This window comes from Bombus bifarius, unplaced genomic scaffold, assembly GCF_011952205.1.
Source record: "Bombus bifarius isolate JDL3187 unplaced genomic scaffold, Bbif_JDL3187 scf7180000007966, whole genome shotgun sequence".
In the NCBI taxonomy this organism is placed as follows: Eukaryota; Metazoa; Arthropoda; class Insecta; order Hymenoptera; family Apidae; genus Bombus; species Bombus bifarius.
Genome location: NW_022884352.1, coordinates 7,500,561 through 7,518,336, shown reverse-complemented (window position 1 = coordinate 7,518,336; position 17,776 = coordinate 7,500,561). Strand labels below are relative to the sequence as shown.

The following is a 17,776-nucleotide window of genomic DNA, read 5'->3' as shown; positions in this document are numbered from 1 at the left end:
AAATCTGGATGGGTCACGCAACGAAGGAATTATCAGTTAGCGGTCTTGCTTTTGCGAGCTACCGGGAATGCGATTCCAAAGGGATGTATGTATGTAATGTATGTATACCATGCGCAGCTGTTACTTTAGGGTAAGAGGGGTTAGGAAAGCAGGGACTTCAGGGACGTATACAGTTTCTTGCAATCCCTCCAAAAAGAATTACAAGAACACAAAAGGATTTCCTACAAATCCTGATTCTCATATAAATATTCAAATTAAATTAAATTTAAGAAATATAATCAAAGTTTAAGAAAAACATAGCAGGAAAAGGTGATTTTACAATTTTTTCTAGACTCCACTTTTTTATTTATCTTGATGAAAATATGAATTTGTATAAATATCCTACTTATAAATAAAATCGTACCTTTTATAAACTTTAAGGTCTGGCAAGCCCCTACCATCAAAAGTACTGAAGAATAGAATTCTAGACAACTCTTATCTAAATGTCATCTAAATGTTTATATATATTATTATCTACAATAAAAAATACATAATATATTTACACGATATTCGTTTACTTACATTTAGTCTATATTTACTTCATTTATTACCAAATCTCTGCACATCAATCTCTGCTTTGTGAAACACGTAACAAAAACAATCGTTTAAACTTACGAATGAATCAATTTGAAAAAGGAGATGCCAATAGCCAATCACAAATTACTACGTAAATCTACATGACCGTTTCTTGGCAGAAGTCTGTTATTCCGATATCCGACCGTTCTTGATTTCGAGAATCGAAATCACGCGCGATCCACCAATTACATACCGCGTTATAAATCAGTCAACCTCATCACGAAATCTCATTCGACATCCCCATAAATTTCCGATTTAACCTTTAACAAATATTTGTAACACATTCCATTTCCTCGTGATTTCCTTATTAAACAGTAGAAAATGACAGAAAAATTAAAGAACCCGTGGCACCCAGAAGAAGCTCGTCCCTGACAACGTTCTACGACTGGCGGTGGGGGTAAAGAGGGGCTGGCTTGTACCGGCGGCGCCTGCAGTGACCGGCTGGTGTCTGTGAGCACCCGGGTGTCAAAAACGTGGGTACGGAGACTCGTAAGATTCTAAGTGTTACTTTTCTATAAAAAAAAGTCTCAACGTTTCAATATCAGTGATTCGCCTGTTTTTCGGTATTATAAAAAATTATCGTGTTTATTTCGATTTCAGTCGGTGGCACGCGTTTGTATCTCGATCCCTGACTCTGCTCTTCTCCTGGGCCGTCTGCCTCTAGCAAGATCAGGGGACAGATCGGTGTCGTAGTGTGACAGCGATCGACTGGCTACGATACTGCTACACGAGCAACCCTTGCGCTCTTTTTTTCCAAGGCTCACGCGGTTTTCCATGTCAACGACACGCGCGCTCCTGCCAAGGCCAGCGTGCTACGCCCCGCACAGAGTAGGCTCCGTCGTCTTCGTCGTCATCGTCGTCGCCGCTGCTGCTGCCGCCGTCAATCGACAGCTCCACGTAGTTCTGCCCGTCCTCGACGGCCTGCTGCTGTCTGCTGCGCCGCGTCAGTGGTTAGACTTCTTTAGTTCATCGTCGTGGTCGCTGTCGCGGTGGTGGTTAGCTTGGAAAAGGCCGGCGAACTAGCGAGTTTCTGTACGCTTATCACCAGGGTGAAGAAAAGGAGACACTGCAGCGTCGCTCACGCCAGCCTGAGATGAGCGACCATGGCTGCATACACTTGAATAATTTCAAAGCAGCCAAGGGTATCCAGCCATACAAAGTGATACACTCCTATTTTGTGACCAGCACGTCGACCGAGGCACGCGTAAGAAAGGTGCGACTATCTTTTTCTTACGTGATTCGTGGTCAAGGTTCTGTCTTTGTTTTCCTTACTCTCTTTCTGTCTTTCGTTTTCACCTATGCTTTCTATGTTTCTCATCTGTTTCTTATTTTCCATCATGCAGCGTACATCTATAGTTTGTTTATTTGATACGTGATCAAAAAATGATGTGGAAAATGAGAAATTAGTGGGACCTTTACGATGTTGCGAAGAGCGACAGCATTCTCTTTCTTTGTCGCTTGCAATGCCACTCGCGATCTTAAGTCATGGACTATGCAAATACTAAACAGAGTGACAACCCAATGTGCAAATCGGTGCATATTGTTTTTATTGAACTTCGAAAACAATGTTTCTATTTTCAAGCATTTGCGGATATGGAATGTCTGTTCACTAATTTGATCTTTTATTATAACTTTTGTTTGAAAATTATTCTTCGTCTTCCATTTTGAGTATATCATTTTTTATTTGTTCCTTGTTAATCAACTTATCAAGTATATAATAATAATTATTTTAAAATTCCTTTCTTCTTTCCTTTCTCTCTCTTCCCTTTAGTCTTTTATTATCATTTTTTATAAGACAGTTTTGTACTCCAAAGCGAAATAGTTTGTTTGGAAAATGACTGTCAATTTAAAGCAATTTTTGGAAAAATAGTGTATTAGAAAAACTAAATGAAATTGTTTGTATAAGTTTGTGTAAACGAAGATAGAAAATGTAGTATTTGTATTATATTACTCTCATGGACGGTTTCTGTAAAGATGGATTTAAAAATGGCCGCCGTATAGAATTACTCTGTCGGTATAAAGCTCTAGCACATTTGCTACTCACGTAAAGTAACGGTACATAGATTTATGATTGTACTGGTACCGTAGGGTCAATGAATATTTGCATCGGCTTGTAGCCCGATGTAATCATAATGATGTTTTATTAAATAAACTTTAGCATCCTATCTGATATTTCTTTCCTGGAACAATACTTTTATCTAATCTGTACAAGAAGCTTGAGTAATATATTTTTCATCTTTCTTGTCTGATACAGTAAATAAATGATTTCTATATTTTTAGGCTGTTAGTTGTTTATGTCACACATGTAAGACATATAAGGATCGCCTACATTCTTGTCTTCATTGTATATTCTTTGGCTGCTATGTAAAAGGTCATATACAAGAACATGCAAAGACGAAAAAGCATTTTTTAGGTAATTATACATAGATTGTATAGGTAATTGTATATAGAATAGGATAATCTGTTCAACAAATATTTTTATTATATATTTTACTTTATGTTGCAGCTGTTGATCTTTGTTATGGAAATATCTTGTGCTTCCAATGTGGGGATTATGTATATGATAGGGAGCTATTAGCAGTTGCTAAAGCACAGTGGAGTGAATCTGCAAAGTCATTGAGCTTTGGAGAATTTTATAGATCATGGGAACCAACACAGATAGAGGCAGAATTATTGAGAAAACATCCACGCAGAAGGCGCGTGGTCGAAAATTCTACCATAGGTAAGATGTGCAAATGTACATCAAATGTAATGTATATTAATTAATACTGTACGTTTGTAGGTTTAAGAGGACTTATAAATCTTGGAAGTACATGTTTCATGAACTGCATAGTACAAGCTCTCATACACACACCACTGTTGAGAGATTACTTTCTTGCTGACCGGCATCACTGTCCACAGCCAACACGTTGCCTGGTCTGTGAAGTATCCCATCTTTTTCAGGAATTTTACTCGGGTAGCAAAGCACCGCTGACACTTCATAAACTTCTCCATTTGATCTGGACACATGCTAGACATTTAGCAGGTTATGAACAGCAGGATGCCCATGAATTCTTTATAGCCACGCTCGATGTTCTACATAGGCATTGTGAAGCAGCACCCATCTTAGTAAAAGATAATCCACATCACTGTAACTGTATCATTGATCAAATCTTTACTGGTGGACTTCAGAGTGATGTGGTTTGTCAGGCGTGCAAGTACGATTGAAATGCATAGTGCGATTTTAATGTCTTGCATTGTGTAAGAATCTGTATTGATATAATAATTTTTTAGTGGAGTGTCTACTACGATAGATCCATTCTGGGACATATCTTTGGATTTGGGTCCAGCGGCTAGCGCATCAGGTTCCGATAGTTCTGGTCCTCCTACCTCGTTATTAGATTGTTTGGAAAGGTTCACGCGGGCCGAACACTTGGGATCTAGCGCAAAAATAAAGTGTAGCAATTGTCAGACGTATCAAGAGAGTACCAAGCAATTGACTATGAAGCAACTCCCTATCGTGGCCAGCTTTCATTTAAAAAGATTCGAGCACTCTAGTATACAGGACAAGAAGATCTGTACGTTCATCTCGTTTCCAGAACAATTAGATATGACTCCATTCATGTCGCATAGACGGAACGGCAACAATAACAGTGCAATGATAGATGGACTGCCAAAGAATGGGGAAGATATGGCGTTCAGCGACAATAGATATTCTCTATTCGCGGTAATAAATCATGAAGGATCTTTGGAGACTGGACATTACACTGCCTTCATACGGCAGCAGAGAGATCAATGGTTTAAATGTGATGATCATTTGATCACAAGAGCAAGGTTAAAAGACGTCTTGACTAGCGAAGGGTGAGTTCATGGCATTGGTTACAGTGCCATCAGTATCATTACCAAGGATCCAGTGAAAAAAGCTTTCCTTTTCAGGTATCTTCTTTTTTATCATAAACAAATTTTGGAGTATGGTCGAAACACCAAGGTGTAAAACTTTAGATTATATAATTAATTTATTTATCACGATGAATTATGAGAAATAGATTTAAGTTTTCTTTAGCATTTTAAAAAAGGGAACTTTATGAGCAGCTTATTCCCTTCTGGAAACTGCTTCATGTGTCCGACTCACGCGAACTCGCTTGTCGGTCGAGTGTGCATAATCTATGCGACAGGAAATAAGAATAGTGAAACAAAGGCCTCAAAAATGGAATTTCGAACTTTCGTTTGAAGTGATGCTGTTAGGAAGTGGTTATGAATGGAGATACTTTCAATGAAATTAGAGAAGAGAATTTTGACGAATGATTATATTATTATGTTTTGGTCGCATGATTGAAAAATCAAGAATAAACTAGAAACTAATCACTGTTAAAGAAATAGTCAAGATCGGCGGGATGTCGCTGTGTTAGAATAGATATTTGTTATGTTAATCTTTAATTATCTATTTTCGAAATGCGAAAAATGTAAAAGAATTGTGTTCGTTCTATTATGTTCTATTTTCTCTTTCTACCGTTGTCTTAGTTGTGTTTGACGAAATCTAGGCTAGCGCACATGGTGACCGATTTCTCTATTCGTGTCCTAAAGTAACATAAGTGTAATTTTAAGATTAGCTCAATTTTTTTAAACGACCGATCGCATTTTTGTATATCGCTGACTGTTATTATATTCCTGTCCTGACACTTGTATACATGAAACACCAAGGATGAGTCACACGATTCGAGAGTATTCTAATTAATAAGTTTGATCTTTAGTAAAGATTAAATTAAGAAGCCACCATTTTATTCACATGATTCCTCGTGTAAGTCATCCCTTGGTGATTCAATTTTGTACAAATGAAATAACATATAGCAAGAAAGAGGGATAATATTATCCATATACAAGCGAATTATTTCGCACGACTGTGTAAAATAAAACAAAAATCACTATTTGACAAATTTCTTTCTGGTTGGCCGTTTTTCTTTTTCTTAAGAACAAAAGATAGACTAATTTAGAACTTAATGAATTTCGAGCGAAAGAAAGAAACTGTTAAAAAGAATCGTGCATAGAGCTTTCAATAATATTATGTTAATTTCCTGTATGACAGACCCTGCAAAAAGTGCCAAGTGTTCATTGCACTTGTAGTTCATAATTGCGTGCTTATAGTTGTAGTAGTTCCCTATTTTGTGATGGATTTCTATTATTGTGTTCATTAATGAAATGTTTGATAATATTTCCACAAACACACGTGAACTAGAATAACTATTGATGACAATGTCCGAACAGCATCCGTCGGACAAGATCGTAGACATATGCATATTGTATTGTGTCGATCTAATAACAATGTTTTACTCAAGAACAATTTACCTATATGTATGTATGTAACAAGAATATACGATATTCTGTTGAATTGTTAAGTCCGCAAAAGAGGTTTCAATGTGTAATTAAGTACGAAAACAACAAAATGCTTAACTTTATTTAATAAACTACGAGGGGAATGTATGAAGAAAAATGTCGTAAAATTACATCATTGTATGCGTCGTAATAACTGCACTTGGGCGTCAACTCTCATGATGTATCATGACCAATAGTACTATACGTTTGGAAGTTCATATTGCGCGTGCAGTTCTAACATTTTGTATAAGGCTGAATTAAATGTATACAGAAATAAAGATATATTTCGTCGAAAACTTATTTCTTTTTTATTCATTCCAACTTTTTCTAATTTGTATACACTGCTGCGTGTTTCAATTAAAAGTTAAACATTGCTATCAATTGTATCAAATACTAAACACAGAGATAACAGATAAGTTTATCACACATGATACAATCTTATTATGATTTCGAAGCAATCTATATATAATATGACTATAATAAAATCTATTTTCTGCTATATATTTTTCGTTGAATTATAATTACGTATTAGACTACTAAACAAGATTTTCGGATAAATTTGTTATCTATATCGTTCGAGATAATCAAAGTTCAAATTGAAATCCTGACCCGCGCATAGTAGATTAAAGAAATACGTAATGTATATCGAAACAATAAGAGCATTGGATGGATAGTAAAGAATAAAAAAATATTTCTTAAAATCTGTTTAAGTCAAAATGTTAATTAGAATTTAATACCATATTCTCTTCAATTAACGTTGTAGTAATGGAGGAAAGATGGACGCCTTGACGTTCGGCTCTCACAGGTAAACGGCCGATCGGTTCGCATAAATATTCAAAAAACTTTCAATTAAGTAAGTGTTGCATCATAGAATTTTATTCTTTCTTTTGTAGGCTAGTTCACTTAGATCTCAAGGGTGCTCCACCGCGAGTCTGTTATTTCGAAAAGGTCTGTTACCCGAATAAACAAATCGTATTGTTTACACTCTATTTCTTCTTTGATAAAGGTGTTCCTTTATAATGGTGTTCCACTTTTTTCCACAGCTTTTCGAATGTTATTGGCATTTGGTTTTTCCATATGATCGATGCTTTTTTCATATATGATAAACATCTACATTCTAAATGAGTTCGTATGCGTAACACGGCACAGTTTTCATATATGCATACCGTTATATATATATACGTAGTTATCACTGTATATAATATCTTATCGGCATAACGTTTGGATATTTTGATTTTTAGTAAAACAATCAGTAACAGTCTAATTATTAAAAATTCGTAATTAATATTGCAGTTGTTTCCATTATTAAGGACATGGGGTGCCACTGGACTTTTATTGGAATGGGAAGATACATTTCCATACAATCGAGAGCTTTCTCATATAGGAAGCAATGGATTAAGCAGTTTAATCAGTGGATATACGGTTCAGGAGGCCAGACATATCCTACAAATTGCAGGAGACTGTGGTTTAGCAGTTGTTCCATTAGTACAAACATTTGGTCATATGGAGGTATCTAAAATTAGACTGAAATTGTAAAATTTATAAATATTTAGAAATTAATATTAAAATGATTGCAGTTTGTTTTGAAACATGATGAATGGAGGTCCTTGAGAGAAGTGGAACACTTTCCAAGCTCAATTTGTCCATCTAATCCAAGAACATTGTCTTTGGTAAAGACTTTGATTCGTCAAATAGTTAGTTTTCATCCAGACATACAGTATTTGCACATAGGTGCAGATGAAGTTTGGCATTTAGGTCTTTGCTCAGTTTGTATAAAACGTGCTGCATCTAGCAAATATGGAAAACCATCTCTGTACCTGGAACATATTTTGGCTATTGCACAATATGTACAAGAAACATATCCCTACTTAAAGATTATCATATGGGATGATATGTTAAGAACGATAGATTTACAGGTTTTGAACGGTATCTCGATAATTTATTCATATTATTTCGTGCCACATATTATTTCATAAAAGCATTTCCTATAAATTTCAGATCATTACATCGGGAAGTATGTGGAACCTATGATCTGGCACTATAATCCCAGAGATAATTTTGCTCTACCTCATGGTAAGGCTTCTATTATTTAATTTTACCATATTTTGTTATTGTAAGACTACATAAGTAATATTTATTAGAACTGTGGGATAAGTATACTGCAGTTTTTCCCCATATTTGGGCGGCTACTGCATTTAAAGGTGCTACTGGATCTTCCCAACATGTACCAATTATAAGACACCATATAAGCAATCATGAAAAGTGGTTAGAAGAATTAGGTATACATGTGAATAAAGTTCATGAATTTCGAGGAACGGTATTCACTGGGTGGTCAAGGTAATTTCTTTTTTCAAATTTACGATTAAATGAATTTTATCGATTTTCGATTGTAGGTATGATCATTATGCAACATTATGTGAACTATTGCCTACTGCAATACCATCATTAGCATTATGCTTGAAAGTCTGGCTCCATGGTTATTCTGAACAAATTCACAATCAAGTGGCTAAGAATTTAGGATATATAGATCATCCTTTGCATATAACACCACAACCAAGACCTGCTCCAATACCTAACAATTTGCTTTTCCCTGGATGGCAAGTTGCAGTAGGAATAGAATGGTTTTTAAATTTTCGAACTAAATTTCATAATATTATTTCCAGTGAGCAGTAAGTATAAGTTGAGTTGTGAGAAATGCTATTATGATGTTTCATTTCTCATATTCCACAGTACCTAGTGTCGTATATTAAATTTGCAGAATATCCACATGGATGAATCCATGGCAAGTCGCAAATAATTACACAAACCCTATGCAGTTAGAAAATCTAGTGCCCGCTTTTACAGAGTAAGTTTATTTATTTTAGAGCAATTTGAACAAAAATGATATAAAATCGAAAATATTTTTTACAGACTACTATTAGAATTATCTTCCTTAGAAGGATATTTAAGATTTCAGATGGAAAGCATTTTCTTTCCATCAATGATCGATGAATGGATAGGTACAAATATTCAGCCCATTAAAGGGAAGATTATAGAATTAAAACAAACCACGGAGAATCAAATCAAGATAAATAGTCGAGTTTAGTATTTTAAATAAGTATTTGCAGATTTCTGCTTTAGATCTCAATGACCAACTTCAATACAGGAGACGAATACGGAACGATAGGCTGATGAAAAGTACGAAACTATTTAGTAAATTGTAAAATTTTATCTTGTAAGTAGGTGTAGCGAAGTAAAAGTAGATATTAAAGAGTGATACTCCGTGCGATATGCACAGGATATAATTTTATAAGAAAAGGAATGATTATTTTAATACTTGGCTTAAGGACGAATGAACTTGTGACAATGATTGTCACTGAGCTTTGTCATTTTGTGAGCTGTTCTGTGATACTTGGCTATGAAAGGATTATTGTAATGTAATTAAGCTCAATAACCATATTTCTTGGCTATTGTGCTTATCACATATGCTTCTAACTATCTGCGTTTCTTATTATATCCATAGTATGTGCAAATATTTTTTGTACTCGATTTAGAGATATCTCTTTGAAAATTTTTCAAAACTTATATTGATCAGCTATAAAAAAATTGTATGCAATACCTAATATATCTCATAGATTCTTTTTTATTACTAAACTTTTAAACTAGTCTGATAGTTTGGAACATACTTATCACTCTAATACACTATTTATTAAATACAGTGATAGATTGAACTCAGATTAATTATAATTAAAAATAATAATAACTAATAATGGATATGAATAAATACTTATGTGTGTATACGTAATAATCACGTAACATGTGATTTTGTTTTGTACGACTCAAATTACTTTTAAAATAATCTCAATTATGAAAAAGAAAAAAATATTTTGCGTTCATTTTTCACCTTTTTCTACGATCCATGGCCACTGCGGATCTGTATCCGTAATCCAGTTAAAAAACAAAAGCGGCGTTCAGTTAAAAGGCAAAGACTTGTCAAAAAATGTCTTGCTCTAATTTTTATGAAATATTACCTTTGGCTAAGCACGCGAAATAGTGGCAGATATAAAAGAACATGCCAAAAATTAGAGAGTATAATGAGGAAGAAGCTATGAAATTGGACGAATGTTTCAAAGAAACCCTAGCACGTGTTAGACCTTTTGTTTTAGCATTAACATCTGCTGAAAGTGCGAAATTATGCAAAGTTTGGCTTAATAAATTAAATGCTGTTACTTCGCAACGTCGTTTAAGAAACGAATATCTCACGGAATTATTCAGGCAATTAAAGACAGGACATGTTGGAGGAGTTTTCAGTAGACCTCCACCTAATGGATTTCTTCTACCATTACCTAAGTCGTATCATATGGTACCTATATTACGATTTATGAAATTTATTGTAATTAAAGAATAATTAACATGTAATACAGGTCTGTATTAGCTCATCTGTAAGTAACTTATCAGACTATACCATGAGATCTCACCATACTTATTTAAAGCCACATGCAAAATGTACTCAACACCAGCGAAGTAAAGCGTCATTAAAACACCGTATGATGGACGTCACGAGAGTGAATCAATGTTTGCATGCTATGAATCATGATCAAAGTACAGTAAAACAAAAAGTCGATTAAAAACCTATGAGCGGCGTATTGATACACTGAGAATCATTATTGCAGAATTACAGGCTCAAAATGAATATCTAAGGAATCAATTGTTAAAATACCCAGAAAATCGCAACAGAAACGTGAATGATTACTTATCTTCAAGTATTAGTCAATTAACTACTGATGTCACTACTTTAAAAGCTAAGTTAGTATGTCATTAAATGCAATTTTGATGAAGCAATAAGTCTTAAATGTTTGTAAATTGTTAAAGGCTGAAAGAGATGGAACAATTGAAAAATTCTATGGATGAAAGCTGCAAAGAGGCTGTTCAAGAATATCATTTCATAGTAGTGAAACAACTTACTGATTTAAAACAACAGTTGGACGAGTCTCGATTGAGAAACGAGGCTCTGGACCATACTGTGGCTGTAATAGCTAAAAAGTTGGAACAAATCAGCCATGGTAAGGTAAGAAGTAGAACCTTTATTTGTAAAATGAGAACTGTAAGATATATTTTGAAGGATGAGCAAAGTAAAGCAGTGGAACAACAATGGTTAGATAAAATAAAGATGATATGTGAACGATTTGATTCATTTACAAAAGAGAAGAATAAAGAATTACAACTAAAACAGGATTTACTTGAAAAAAGAGATATAGAATCATCAAAAAAGGATGCAGGAAGGAAGGAAGAAATTGAATTACTGACTAATAAAATACAAAATTTAGAAATGAAATTAGAAATGAAGTTTAGAGATGTATTTCTTTGTAAATCATAGAATATTTCAATACGTTTATACTTAAATATATTATTGACTAGTACTGTATTCCTCTCAGGAAGATAAATCACAGAAAATGATAGTTGAACAATGTACAATGATGAAAGGAGAATTAAATAAAATGAGAATCGAAATGGATCATGAAACTCAGAAACAAAATCAAAATTTAATGTCTGAAGTTTCTACTTTGAAAAAGGCTGTTGTAAAACTAGAAAAATCGAAGGAGAGACTCGAGTACGATTATGAAAAGAAACTGTCGCATATCATCAAGGTAAATTAATTAAGATATTATATTACTAGGAATTAGTTCTACTTCATGTATTATATCATAGAACAAAGATATGGAAATAAAAGCCTTGCATTTACAACTGCAAAAACAAAAAAATGAATTGTACACATCTCTGAGTATAAAGAAGCAAAATGAAGTGGATAATATAGTTTCTATATTAGAGGAGCGATATAAAACGCTTTTGGCAGAAACAGAAGCAATGTCAGAATCTAAAATTCAGGAGTATCTTATGGTACTGAGCGCCGTAAATTTTATTTAAAAGTAATCTAAAAATATACGCAATAAGATAATAATAATGGTTATTACAAATTTTAGAGAATAGCTATTCTTGAAGATCAAGTACTTAATATGAAGAAATTTGAGTCGACCTTATAGCGTAGTGATTTCGTAATAGTTTATAGTAGAATATAATTATATAATTGTAAATTATATATATGTTTGTTCTTAATAAAGGGTACAAGAAACGATGTGTATTTTTTTAAATGTTCCCGGTATTTAAGCATTTCTATTAATTCCTAATAGATGGTAGTAAGTGCTTAAATTGATAATACAAGAGATGGCGTTAGGCTTTCATATTGCTATGGCAACACTTTGTAAACTAGTTCTGAGTTGTCAAATGTGACAGGTGACAGTAAACTTCATGTTAATCAACATTTTTAATAGATATCAAACTATTATTTAACATTTATGTATACCAAAGTTCTCAGTAACATGATTAAAATATTTTTTACAAAATTAAGCTTTAGGAAGAATTAATGGATACGTAGTTGCAAAAATCCATCTTTTTGAAAAAGTAGTTTTTATTAATGAATTTAGAAACAGCTATGTCAGTTTAGGTATTACTTGTGACATCAATACTGATAGTAAGAATAAAATAATGTCGCTCTACTTCGATACGCGCGTACAAAATCCGGAAACAGCTTCTATCAGTACTCACGCAATTTGGCATACAAATTATCCACTACTGGCTGTCGCAGCGTATTCTCAGGATAAGGGTGGTTTTGTGACAATTTATGATGATCAGGGAGAACCTACTCAGGATGTAGAATCACCTAGACATTCAGTAGCTCAAGTGACTGGCCTTGGATGGCATCCAGAAAAGCGATGGCTTGCAGCAGGATGGGAAAGCGGAGAATTGCGGGTTAGTAATCATTTAAATTTAATAAAAATTTCTCCAATTTAATAAAAAGCTCCAGGATGATAGGAGTGAAAATATATTACTATAAATTATCATTTAGATATGGCCAGGTGATACTGGTAGCACAGAATTTAATTTGGTAGTCACACCACATCATGATCCTATTATAATTCTGCAATGGAGTCAACATGGGGGAAGATTGGTGTCAGCAGATTCAGCTGGATCCATAGTTGGTTGGAAAATTGACTCAAGAGGTCAATTGTTAATGATGTTTCACCATGAACTGAAGGATTCTTTTACACAAATAGTATTCAAAACTATTCCACCAAAATCAATGATAGATATAAGGTGGATATAAAACTAATATACAGGGTGGTTGGTAACTGGTGGTACAAGCGGAAAGGGGGTGATTCTACGCGAAAAAAAGAAGTCGAAAATATAGAATAAAAATTTTTCGTTTGAGGCTTTGTTTTCGAGAAAATCGACTTTGAATTTTCGCTCGGTACGCATGCGGTACGTTATAATGGATCTCACTGTAGATCGTTGTTTCGATGGAAAAATTAAAAAAAAAATAAAAAAGAATTTGTACTCTATATTTTCTACTTCTTTTTTCGCGTAGAATCACCCTCTTTCCGCTTGTACCACCAGTTACCAACCACCCTGTATAATATATATTGACAAAATTAATTATAGAACTTATACTGCTTTCAGTGGTCTAGCAAAAGCTGCAGTTGCGGGAGATGAAAGAGCATTAGATATGTTCAGCTCTTGGCGTCCCAGGACAGCTGCACCCACAACAGTTGTAACGCAAAGAGAAAACCATGCCTTTTATATTGGAACCACTAGCGGTTTGATATACTTTGTTGATAACCAAGGACAGTGCACAGAAATCTTGAACACGAATGGTGCTGCATTACAGTTCCTATTGCACCATCCAACTAGAGATTCTCTAGTTGTAATGACAGAAGGTTTAAATATAGCACATTTTCAGACAGATCCTATTACTGGCCGACTGACTGAATTAACAAAAGTAACTACACTTGATTTCATTTATTATTTTGCTATAATCTAATACGTAAATTTCATGAAACTGTTCTTTGTTGAGGTGAGACTTAGCAGTAGATACGACATATTGAGAACTGGTCCAGCAATGTGTTGGGCTGGAGCAAATACTTTAGCGATTCTTACAGGAGAATTGGGTGTTCGTTGTTGGGATCTTCACACTAGTGATAGTTACGTATTATCTCCGCCAGATTCATCCACCGGGAACATGGCTACACCACAGGAAATCTGCACAAGCATAGCTTTTTGTAAAAATAACGGTAACATAAACATTTTTCTTACAATGTAACTTATATAGGAATACATTATTCAATTGTTAACTTCAATATTGTACAGGTACTTTGGCTGCTGGAACAAACTTGGGAACGATTTATTTATGGAGACGTAAAATTGAAACGGACTGCGATGAAAATGGTTGGCCCAATGTCCCAGAATCTTGTAGCATACATGGGACAGTAAAACAGCTTACATGGGGCGCTTTTTTCTTAAGGAGTCCACTTCTTGCCGTAAATTGTATTACTAACGTTTTTATATTATATCAACAACCAATGTGCGCTACATATAACGATGGTGTTTGTGCTAGTCAACTCAGTCCCTGTCAAATATTAATAGAATTCAATGAGCAGAATTACACTTTGAAAACTGATATTCAAGTGCAACTTGTTGCTGTTAATAAAGAATACATCGCTGTTTCTTCTGGTAGACTGGTTGTGGTCTATAAAATTCACGATGATTCATCTTTGTATACTACCGCAATCGCCAATTTCAGCTGTGACACTGAGAAATTATTGATTTATGATCACACTTTGATCGTTTTAACTCCTGCAGTCATACAGTTACGGTCAATGGAGGGTAATGTCATTCAAACGTTACCCACGTTATCAGAAGAGGGCGAACCAATTACTATGGATCTCACTGGACAATATTTAACAGTCGCATCTTTAAATGGTATCTTAAAAATTTGGGATTTAAGTAAACGAGAAGCGAAGCTGCATACCAGAGCAATGGCAACTTATGAAGCGATCAGTGATTTTGCTGAGATCATCGAGGCACGGTGCAACGCTGATTGCCGTTGCGTGTCTATCACTGTTGCAATGGCTAACTTGATGCCCAGTTCTATTTTGTACGTCTGGGATATAGAAAGTGATCAGATACATGAGTTCGACTTTGCCGAGTCTAACGATATAGATGAAGACGATAGTGCTTTATCTGTAAAATGTAGAGGAAGACTGGTTACTGCTCATTGTTGGGACGCAGAAGATCCTAGATTATTAGTATGTCGAGCTCAAAAATTAGAGACACGCGACTCCAAGTACTCCTCCAAACAAGACAATGAAGACGATTACGACGTTTCAAAGGCTACTGTGGTTTTGGTATCAATGTTTGCTACATCGGATCATGGAATTGTCGTTCAGGATATTAAACCTATTAAAGATGAAAATTGTAGAGTTCTAGGTGTTCATTCTCCACATATTATTATTTTAAATTCTGAGAAAACAGCAGAGAAGACCAGTAAAGTAACGAAAATGCTCATGAGAGATTTTGAGGAACTAGGTTTATGTGATTCTGTTACAAAGAAAGCTGTATTAGATTTCAGTTTTCATGTCAGCGTTGCTAATATGGAGGAGGCTTTCAAGTCGATTAAATCCATTAAAAATGAAGGTATTTGGAAAAGTTTAGCAAGAATGTGCGTGAAAACAAAGCAATTGAACATGGCGCTTTTGTGCTTGGGTCACATGAAACAAGCCAGAGCAGCCAGGGCTCTTAGAGAAGCTATGCAAGATGATAGTTTAAACTTGGAAGCCAAAGTAGGTACATTAGCGGTGGAATTAGGATTATATAATGATGCTGAACGACTTTTTCGCGAGGCGAAAAGATTGGATCTATTAGGCAAGCTTTTCGAAGCGCGTAATAAATTTAAAGAAGCTATAGAGTTAGCAAAGAATGAGAATAAAATTTGCGAAAAAACTAGTTATTACAACTATGCAAAGGCTCTCGAGCAAGAAGGTAAAATAGTGGAAGCTATAGAGATGTACACTAAAGCAGAATGCCACCGATTTGAAGTACCAAGGATGTTGCTTGTGAGACCCAGGGAACTATTAACATATCTTAATAATTCTGAGGACCCAGAAATAAAGAATTGGCATGCACAGTATATAGAATCAACCGGAGACATGGAAGGAGCATTGAAATTGTATGAACAAGCTAAAAATACTCTAGCAATGACCAGATTACTCTGTTATTTTGGTAGAGAAGACGAAGTTAGTGAATTGGTATCGCGAACTAATCATGCTGCCTCCGCGTATCATTTAGCTGCGCACTATGAATCAAAAAATAATGTGGCTCAAGCTATTCATTTCTATACCATTGCTAAAGCCTACACAAATGCAATTCGACTGTGCAAAGAACACGATATGTTTGAAGAACTATGGCCCTTGGCTGTATTAGCTCCAAGGCAATCGCAGATAGATGTTGCCAAGTACTATGAAGAAAACGATCAGTTGGATAAAGCAGTTTTGTTATATCACAAAGCTGGTTTATTGCACAAGGCGCTGGACATTGCTTTTAAGACGAAACAATATAGTGCTTTGCAATTGATTATTATGGATGTCAATGCGGATTCTGATCCTGCTTTGATAGAAAAATGCGCTGATTATTTTGTTCAAAATGATCAGATTGAAAAAGCAGTAGATCTACTTGCAACTGGAAGAAAATACTTAGAAGCTTTGGAATTGATACAAAAACATAATATTTTACTGAGTGAAGATTTAGCAGAGAAGATGACATTAGATAAAGTTGACGACGTAGATCATGAAAAAATACGAATCTCTATATTAGAAAGGATAGGTGAAATAGCTTTTGAGCAAGGGAACTATCATTTAGCAACCAAAAAGTTCACTCAAGCTGGTAATAAACTGAGAGCTATGAAAGCTTTGCTAAAATCTGGTGATACAGAAAAAATTTGTTTCTTTGCTCAAGTTTCCAGACAAAGAGAGATCTATATCATGGCTGGGAATTATTTGCAATCATTAGATTGGCAAAATCAACCCGAAGTATTGAAGAATATAATTAACTTTTACTCCAAGGGGAAAGCAATGGATCTATTGGCCAATTTCTATGTTGCTTGTGCGCAAGTAGAAGTTGATGAATTTCAAAATTATGAAAAAGCTCTTGATGCTCTGAATCAAGCAAGTAGATGCTTAGCAAAAGTATCTACTCCAAGAGACCATGATATCCACAAAAGAGCAGTGGATTTGGTGAATAATAGAATAGCAACGGTTAAGCGTTACCTTGATATTAAAAAGTATATTTACTTTATACATACATAGTAGAAAAATTTAAGGAGCATATCAATGAAATATTATTAATTATTGTTACAGGTTGTTTGATAGAGGAGAAACTAGTTCAGCAATGCAACAGGTGCGTCAGTTACTTGAGTCTCAAGGAACAAATTTGGAACAATCAGTTCGCCGTGGTGACTTATTTGCAACGATTACTCAGCATTATATCAACATTGGTGATACTGATAAAGCACGCGCTAGTATAGAGGAATTGAAACGTTTAGTACCTGGAATTAATCTCACTTATTATTACAATATGGGTGTATTGGAAGCGCTTGGTTATAAGATGAAAATACAACGACAAGAAAGTTCTGATAAAGAGGATGATATCGAGGAACTGCTAGGAGAATAGTTAAATATAATGAACATGCAATGGAGTTAACGGAATCCGTCCAAAAGTGTGATCATAGATGTTAAACACATGAAACAGTTGATTATTATAAAATATTTGTATTATATTATAATTGGAAAAATATAGTCTAGGTTTTATTTAAAATGTGATGTATAATCGTTCCATAGCTATAACACATTTAGAAAAATCAGCATTTAACGTTTATTAGTTTGACTTATACATAAACAGCCTTATGTTTTAATGTTTTAATATGTCCTAGAAAATAAGAGGTAAA

The 17,776-nt window shown here is 34.6% G+C and overlaps 5 protein-coding genes across 9 annotated transcripts; all 5 read left to right on the top strand.

Moving 5' to 3' along the window:
- The first annotated feature begins 795 nt into the window (after nucleotides 1-795).
- LOC117211699 (ubiquitin carboxyl-terminal hydrolase 22) lies at nucleotides 796-6,264 on the top strand. 3 transcript variants are annotated; one of them, XM_033456041.1, is made up of 7 exons: nucleotides 796-1,088; nucleotides 1,216-1,828; nucleotides 2,896-3,028; nucleotides 3,122-3,337; nucleotides 3,398-3,812; nucleotides 3,889-4,455; nucleotides 4,531-6,264. In XM_033456041.1, the coding sequence occupies exons 2-7, from the start codon at nucleotides 1,709-1,711 to the stop codon at nucleotides 4,586-4,588; spliced, it is 1,509 nt and encodes a 502-aa protein (XP_033311932.1). In that variant the 5' UTR covers nucleotides 796-1,088; nucleotides 1,216-1,708; the 3' UTR covers nucleotides 4,589-6,264. The 3 variants fall into 3 exon arrangements, with proteins under 3 accessions (XP_033311932.1, XP_033311803.1, XP_033311878.1); XM_033455912.1 differs by having other exon boundaries at nucleotides 796-1,092; XM_033455987.1 differs by having other exon boundaries at nucleotides 796-1,104.
- Nucleotides 6,265-6,629: 365 nt separating this feature from the next.
- On the top strand, nucleotides 6,630-9,127 carry LOC117211856 (hexosaminidase D-like). 2 transcript variants are annotated; one of them, XM_033456243.1, is made up of 10 exons: nucleotides 6,741-6,769; nucleotides 6,858-6,912; nucleotides 7,008-7,146; nucleotides 7,258-7,473; nucleotides 7,542-7,890; nucleotides 7,963-8,037; nucleotides 8,106-8,301; nucleotides 8,358-8,633; nucleotides 8,723-8,809; nucleotides 8,875-9,127. In XM_033456243.1, exons 3-10 carry the CDS (start codon nucleotides 7,096-7,098, stop codon nucleotides 9,047-9,049), a joined length of 1,425 nt encoding a protein of 474 aa, XP_033312134.1. In that variant the 5' UTR covers nucleotides 6,741-6,769; nucleotides 6,858-6,912; nucleotides 7,008-7,095; the 3' UTR covers nucleotides 9,050-9,127. The 2 variants fall into 2 exon arrangements, with proteins under 2 accessions (XP_033312048.1, XP_033312134.1); XM_033456157.1 differs by lacking the exon at nucleotides 7,008-7,146 and having other exon boundaries at nucleotides 6,630-6,769.
- Nucleotides 9,128-9,692: 565 nt separating this feature from the next.
- LOC117212155 (centrosomal protein of 112 kDa-like) lies at nucleotides 9,693-10,390 on the top strand. Its single transcript, XM_033456712.1, has one exon. It carries the CDS (start codon nucleotides 10,016-10,018, stop codon nucleotides 10,349-10,351), a length of 336 nt encoding a protein of 111 aa, XP_033312603.1. The 5' UTR covers nucleotides 9,693-10,015; the 3' UTR covers nucleotides 10,352-10,390.
- A 358-nt stretch (nucleotides 10,391-10,748) lies between these two features.
- LOC117212214 (ribonuclease Y-like) lies at nucleotides 10,749-12,070 on the top strand. The gene is made up of 4 exons (XM_033456841.1): nucleotides 10,749-11,299; nucleotides 11,379-11,591; nucleotides 11,653-11,841; nucleotides 11,925-12,070. The coding sequence occupies exons 1-4, from the start codon at nucleotides 10,826-10,828 to the stop codon at nucleotides 11,982-11,984; spliced, it is 936 nt and encodes a 311-aa protein (XP_033312732.1). The 5' UTR covers nucleotides 10,749-10,825; the 3' UTR covers nucleotides 11,985-12,070.
- Nucleotides 12,071-12,183: 113 nt separating this feature from the next.
- LOC117214534 (intraflagellar transport protein 140 homolog) lies at nucleotides 12,184-17,637 on the top strand. Of its 2 annotated transcripts, none has more exons than XM_033460747.1 (6): nucleotides 12,184-12,750; nucleotides 12,848-13,095; nucleotides 13,441-13,777; nucleotides 13,853-14,069; nucleotides 14,146-17,113; nucleotides 17,190-17,637. In XM_033460747.1, the coding sequence occupies exons 1-6, from the start codon at nucleotides 12,487-12,489 to the stop codon at nucleotides 17,500-17,502; spliced, it is 4,347 nt and encodes a 1,448-aa protein (XP_033316638.1). In that variant the 5' UTR covers nucleotides 12,184-12,486; the 3' UTR covers nucleotides 17,503-17,637. The 2 variants fall into 2 exon arrangements, with proteins under 2 accessions (XP_033316638.1, XP_033316702.1); XM_033460811.1 differs by having other exon boundaries at nucleotides 12,487-12,750; nucleotides 13,459-13,777; nucleotides 17,190-17,502.
- Nucleotides 17,638-17,776: the final 139 nt, after the last annotated feature.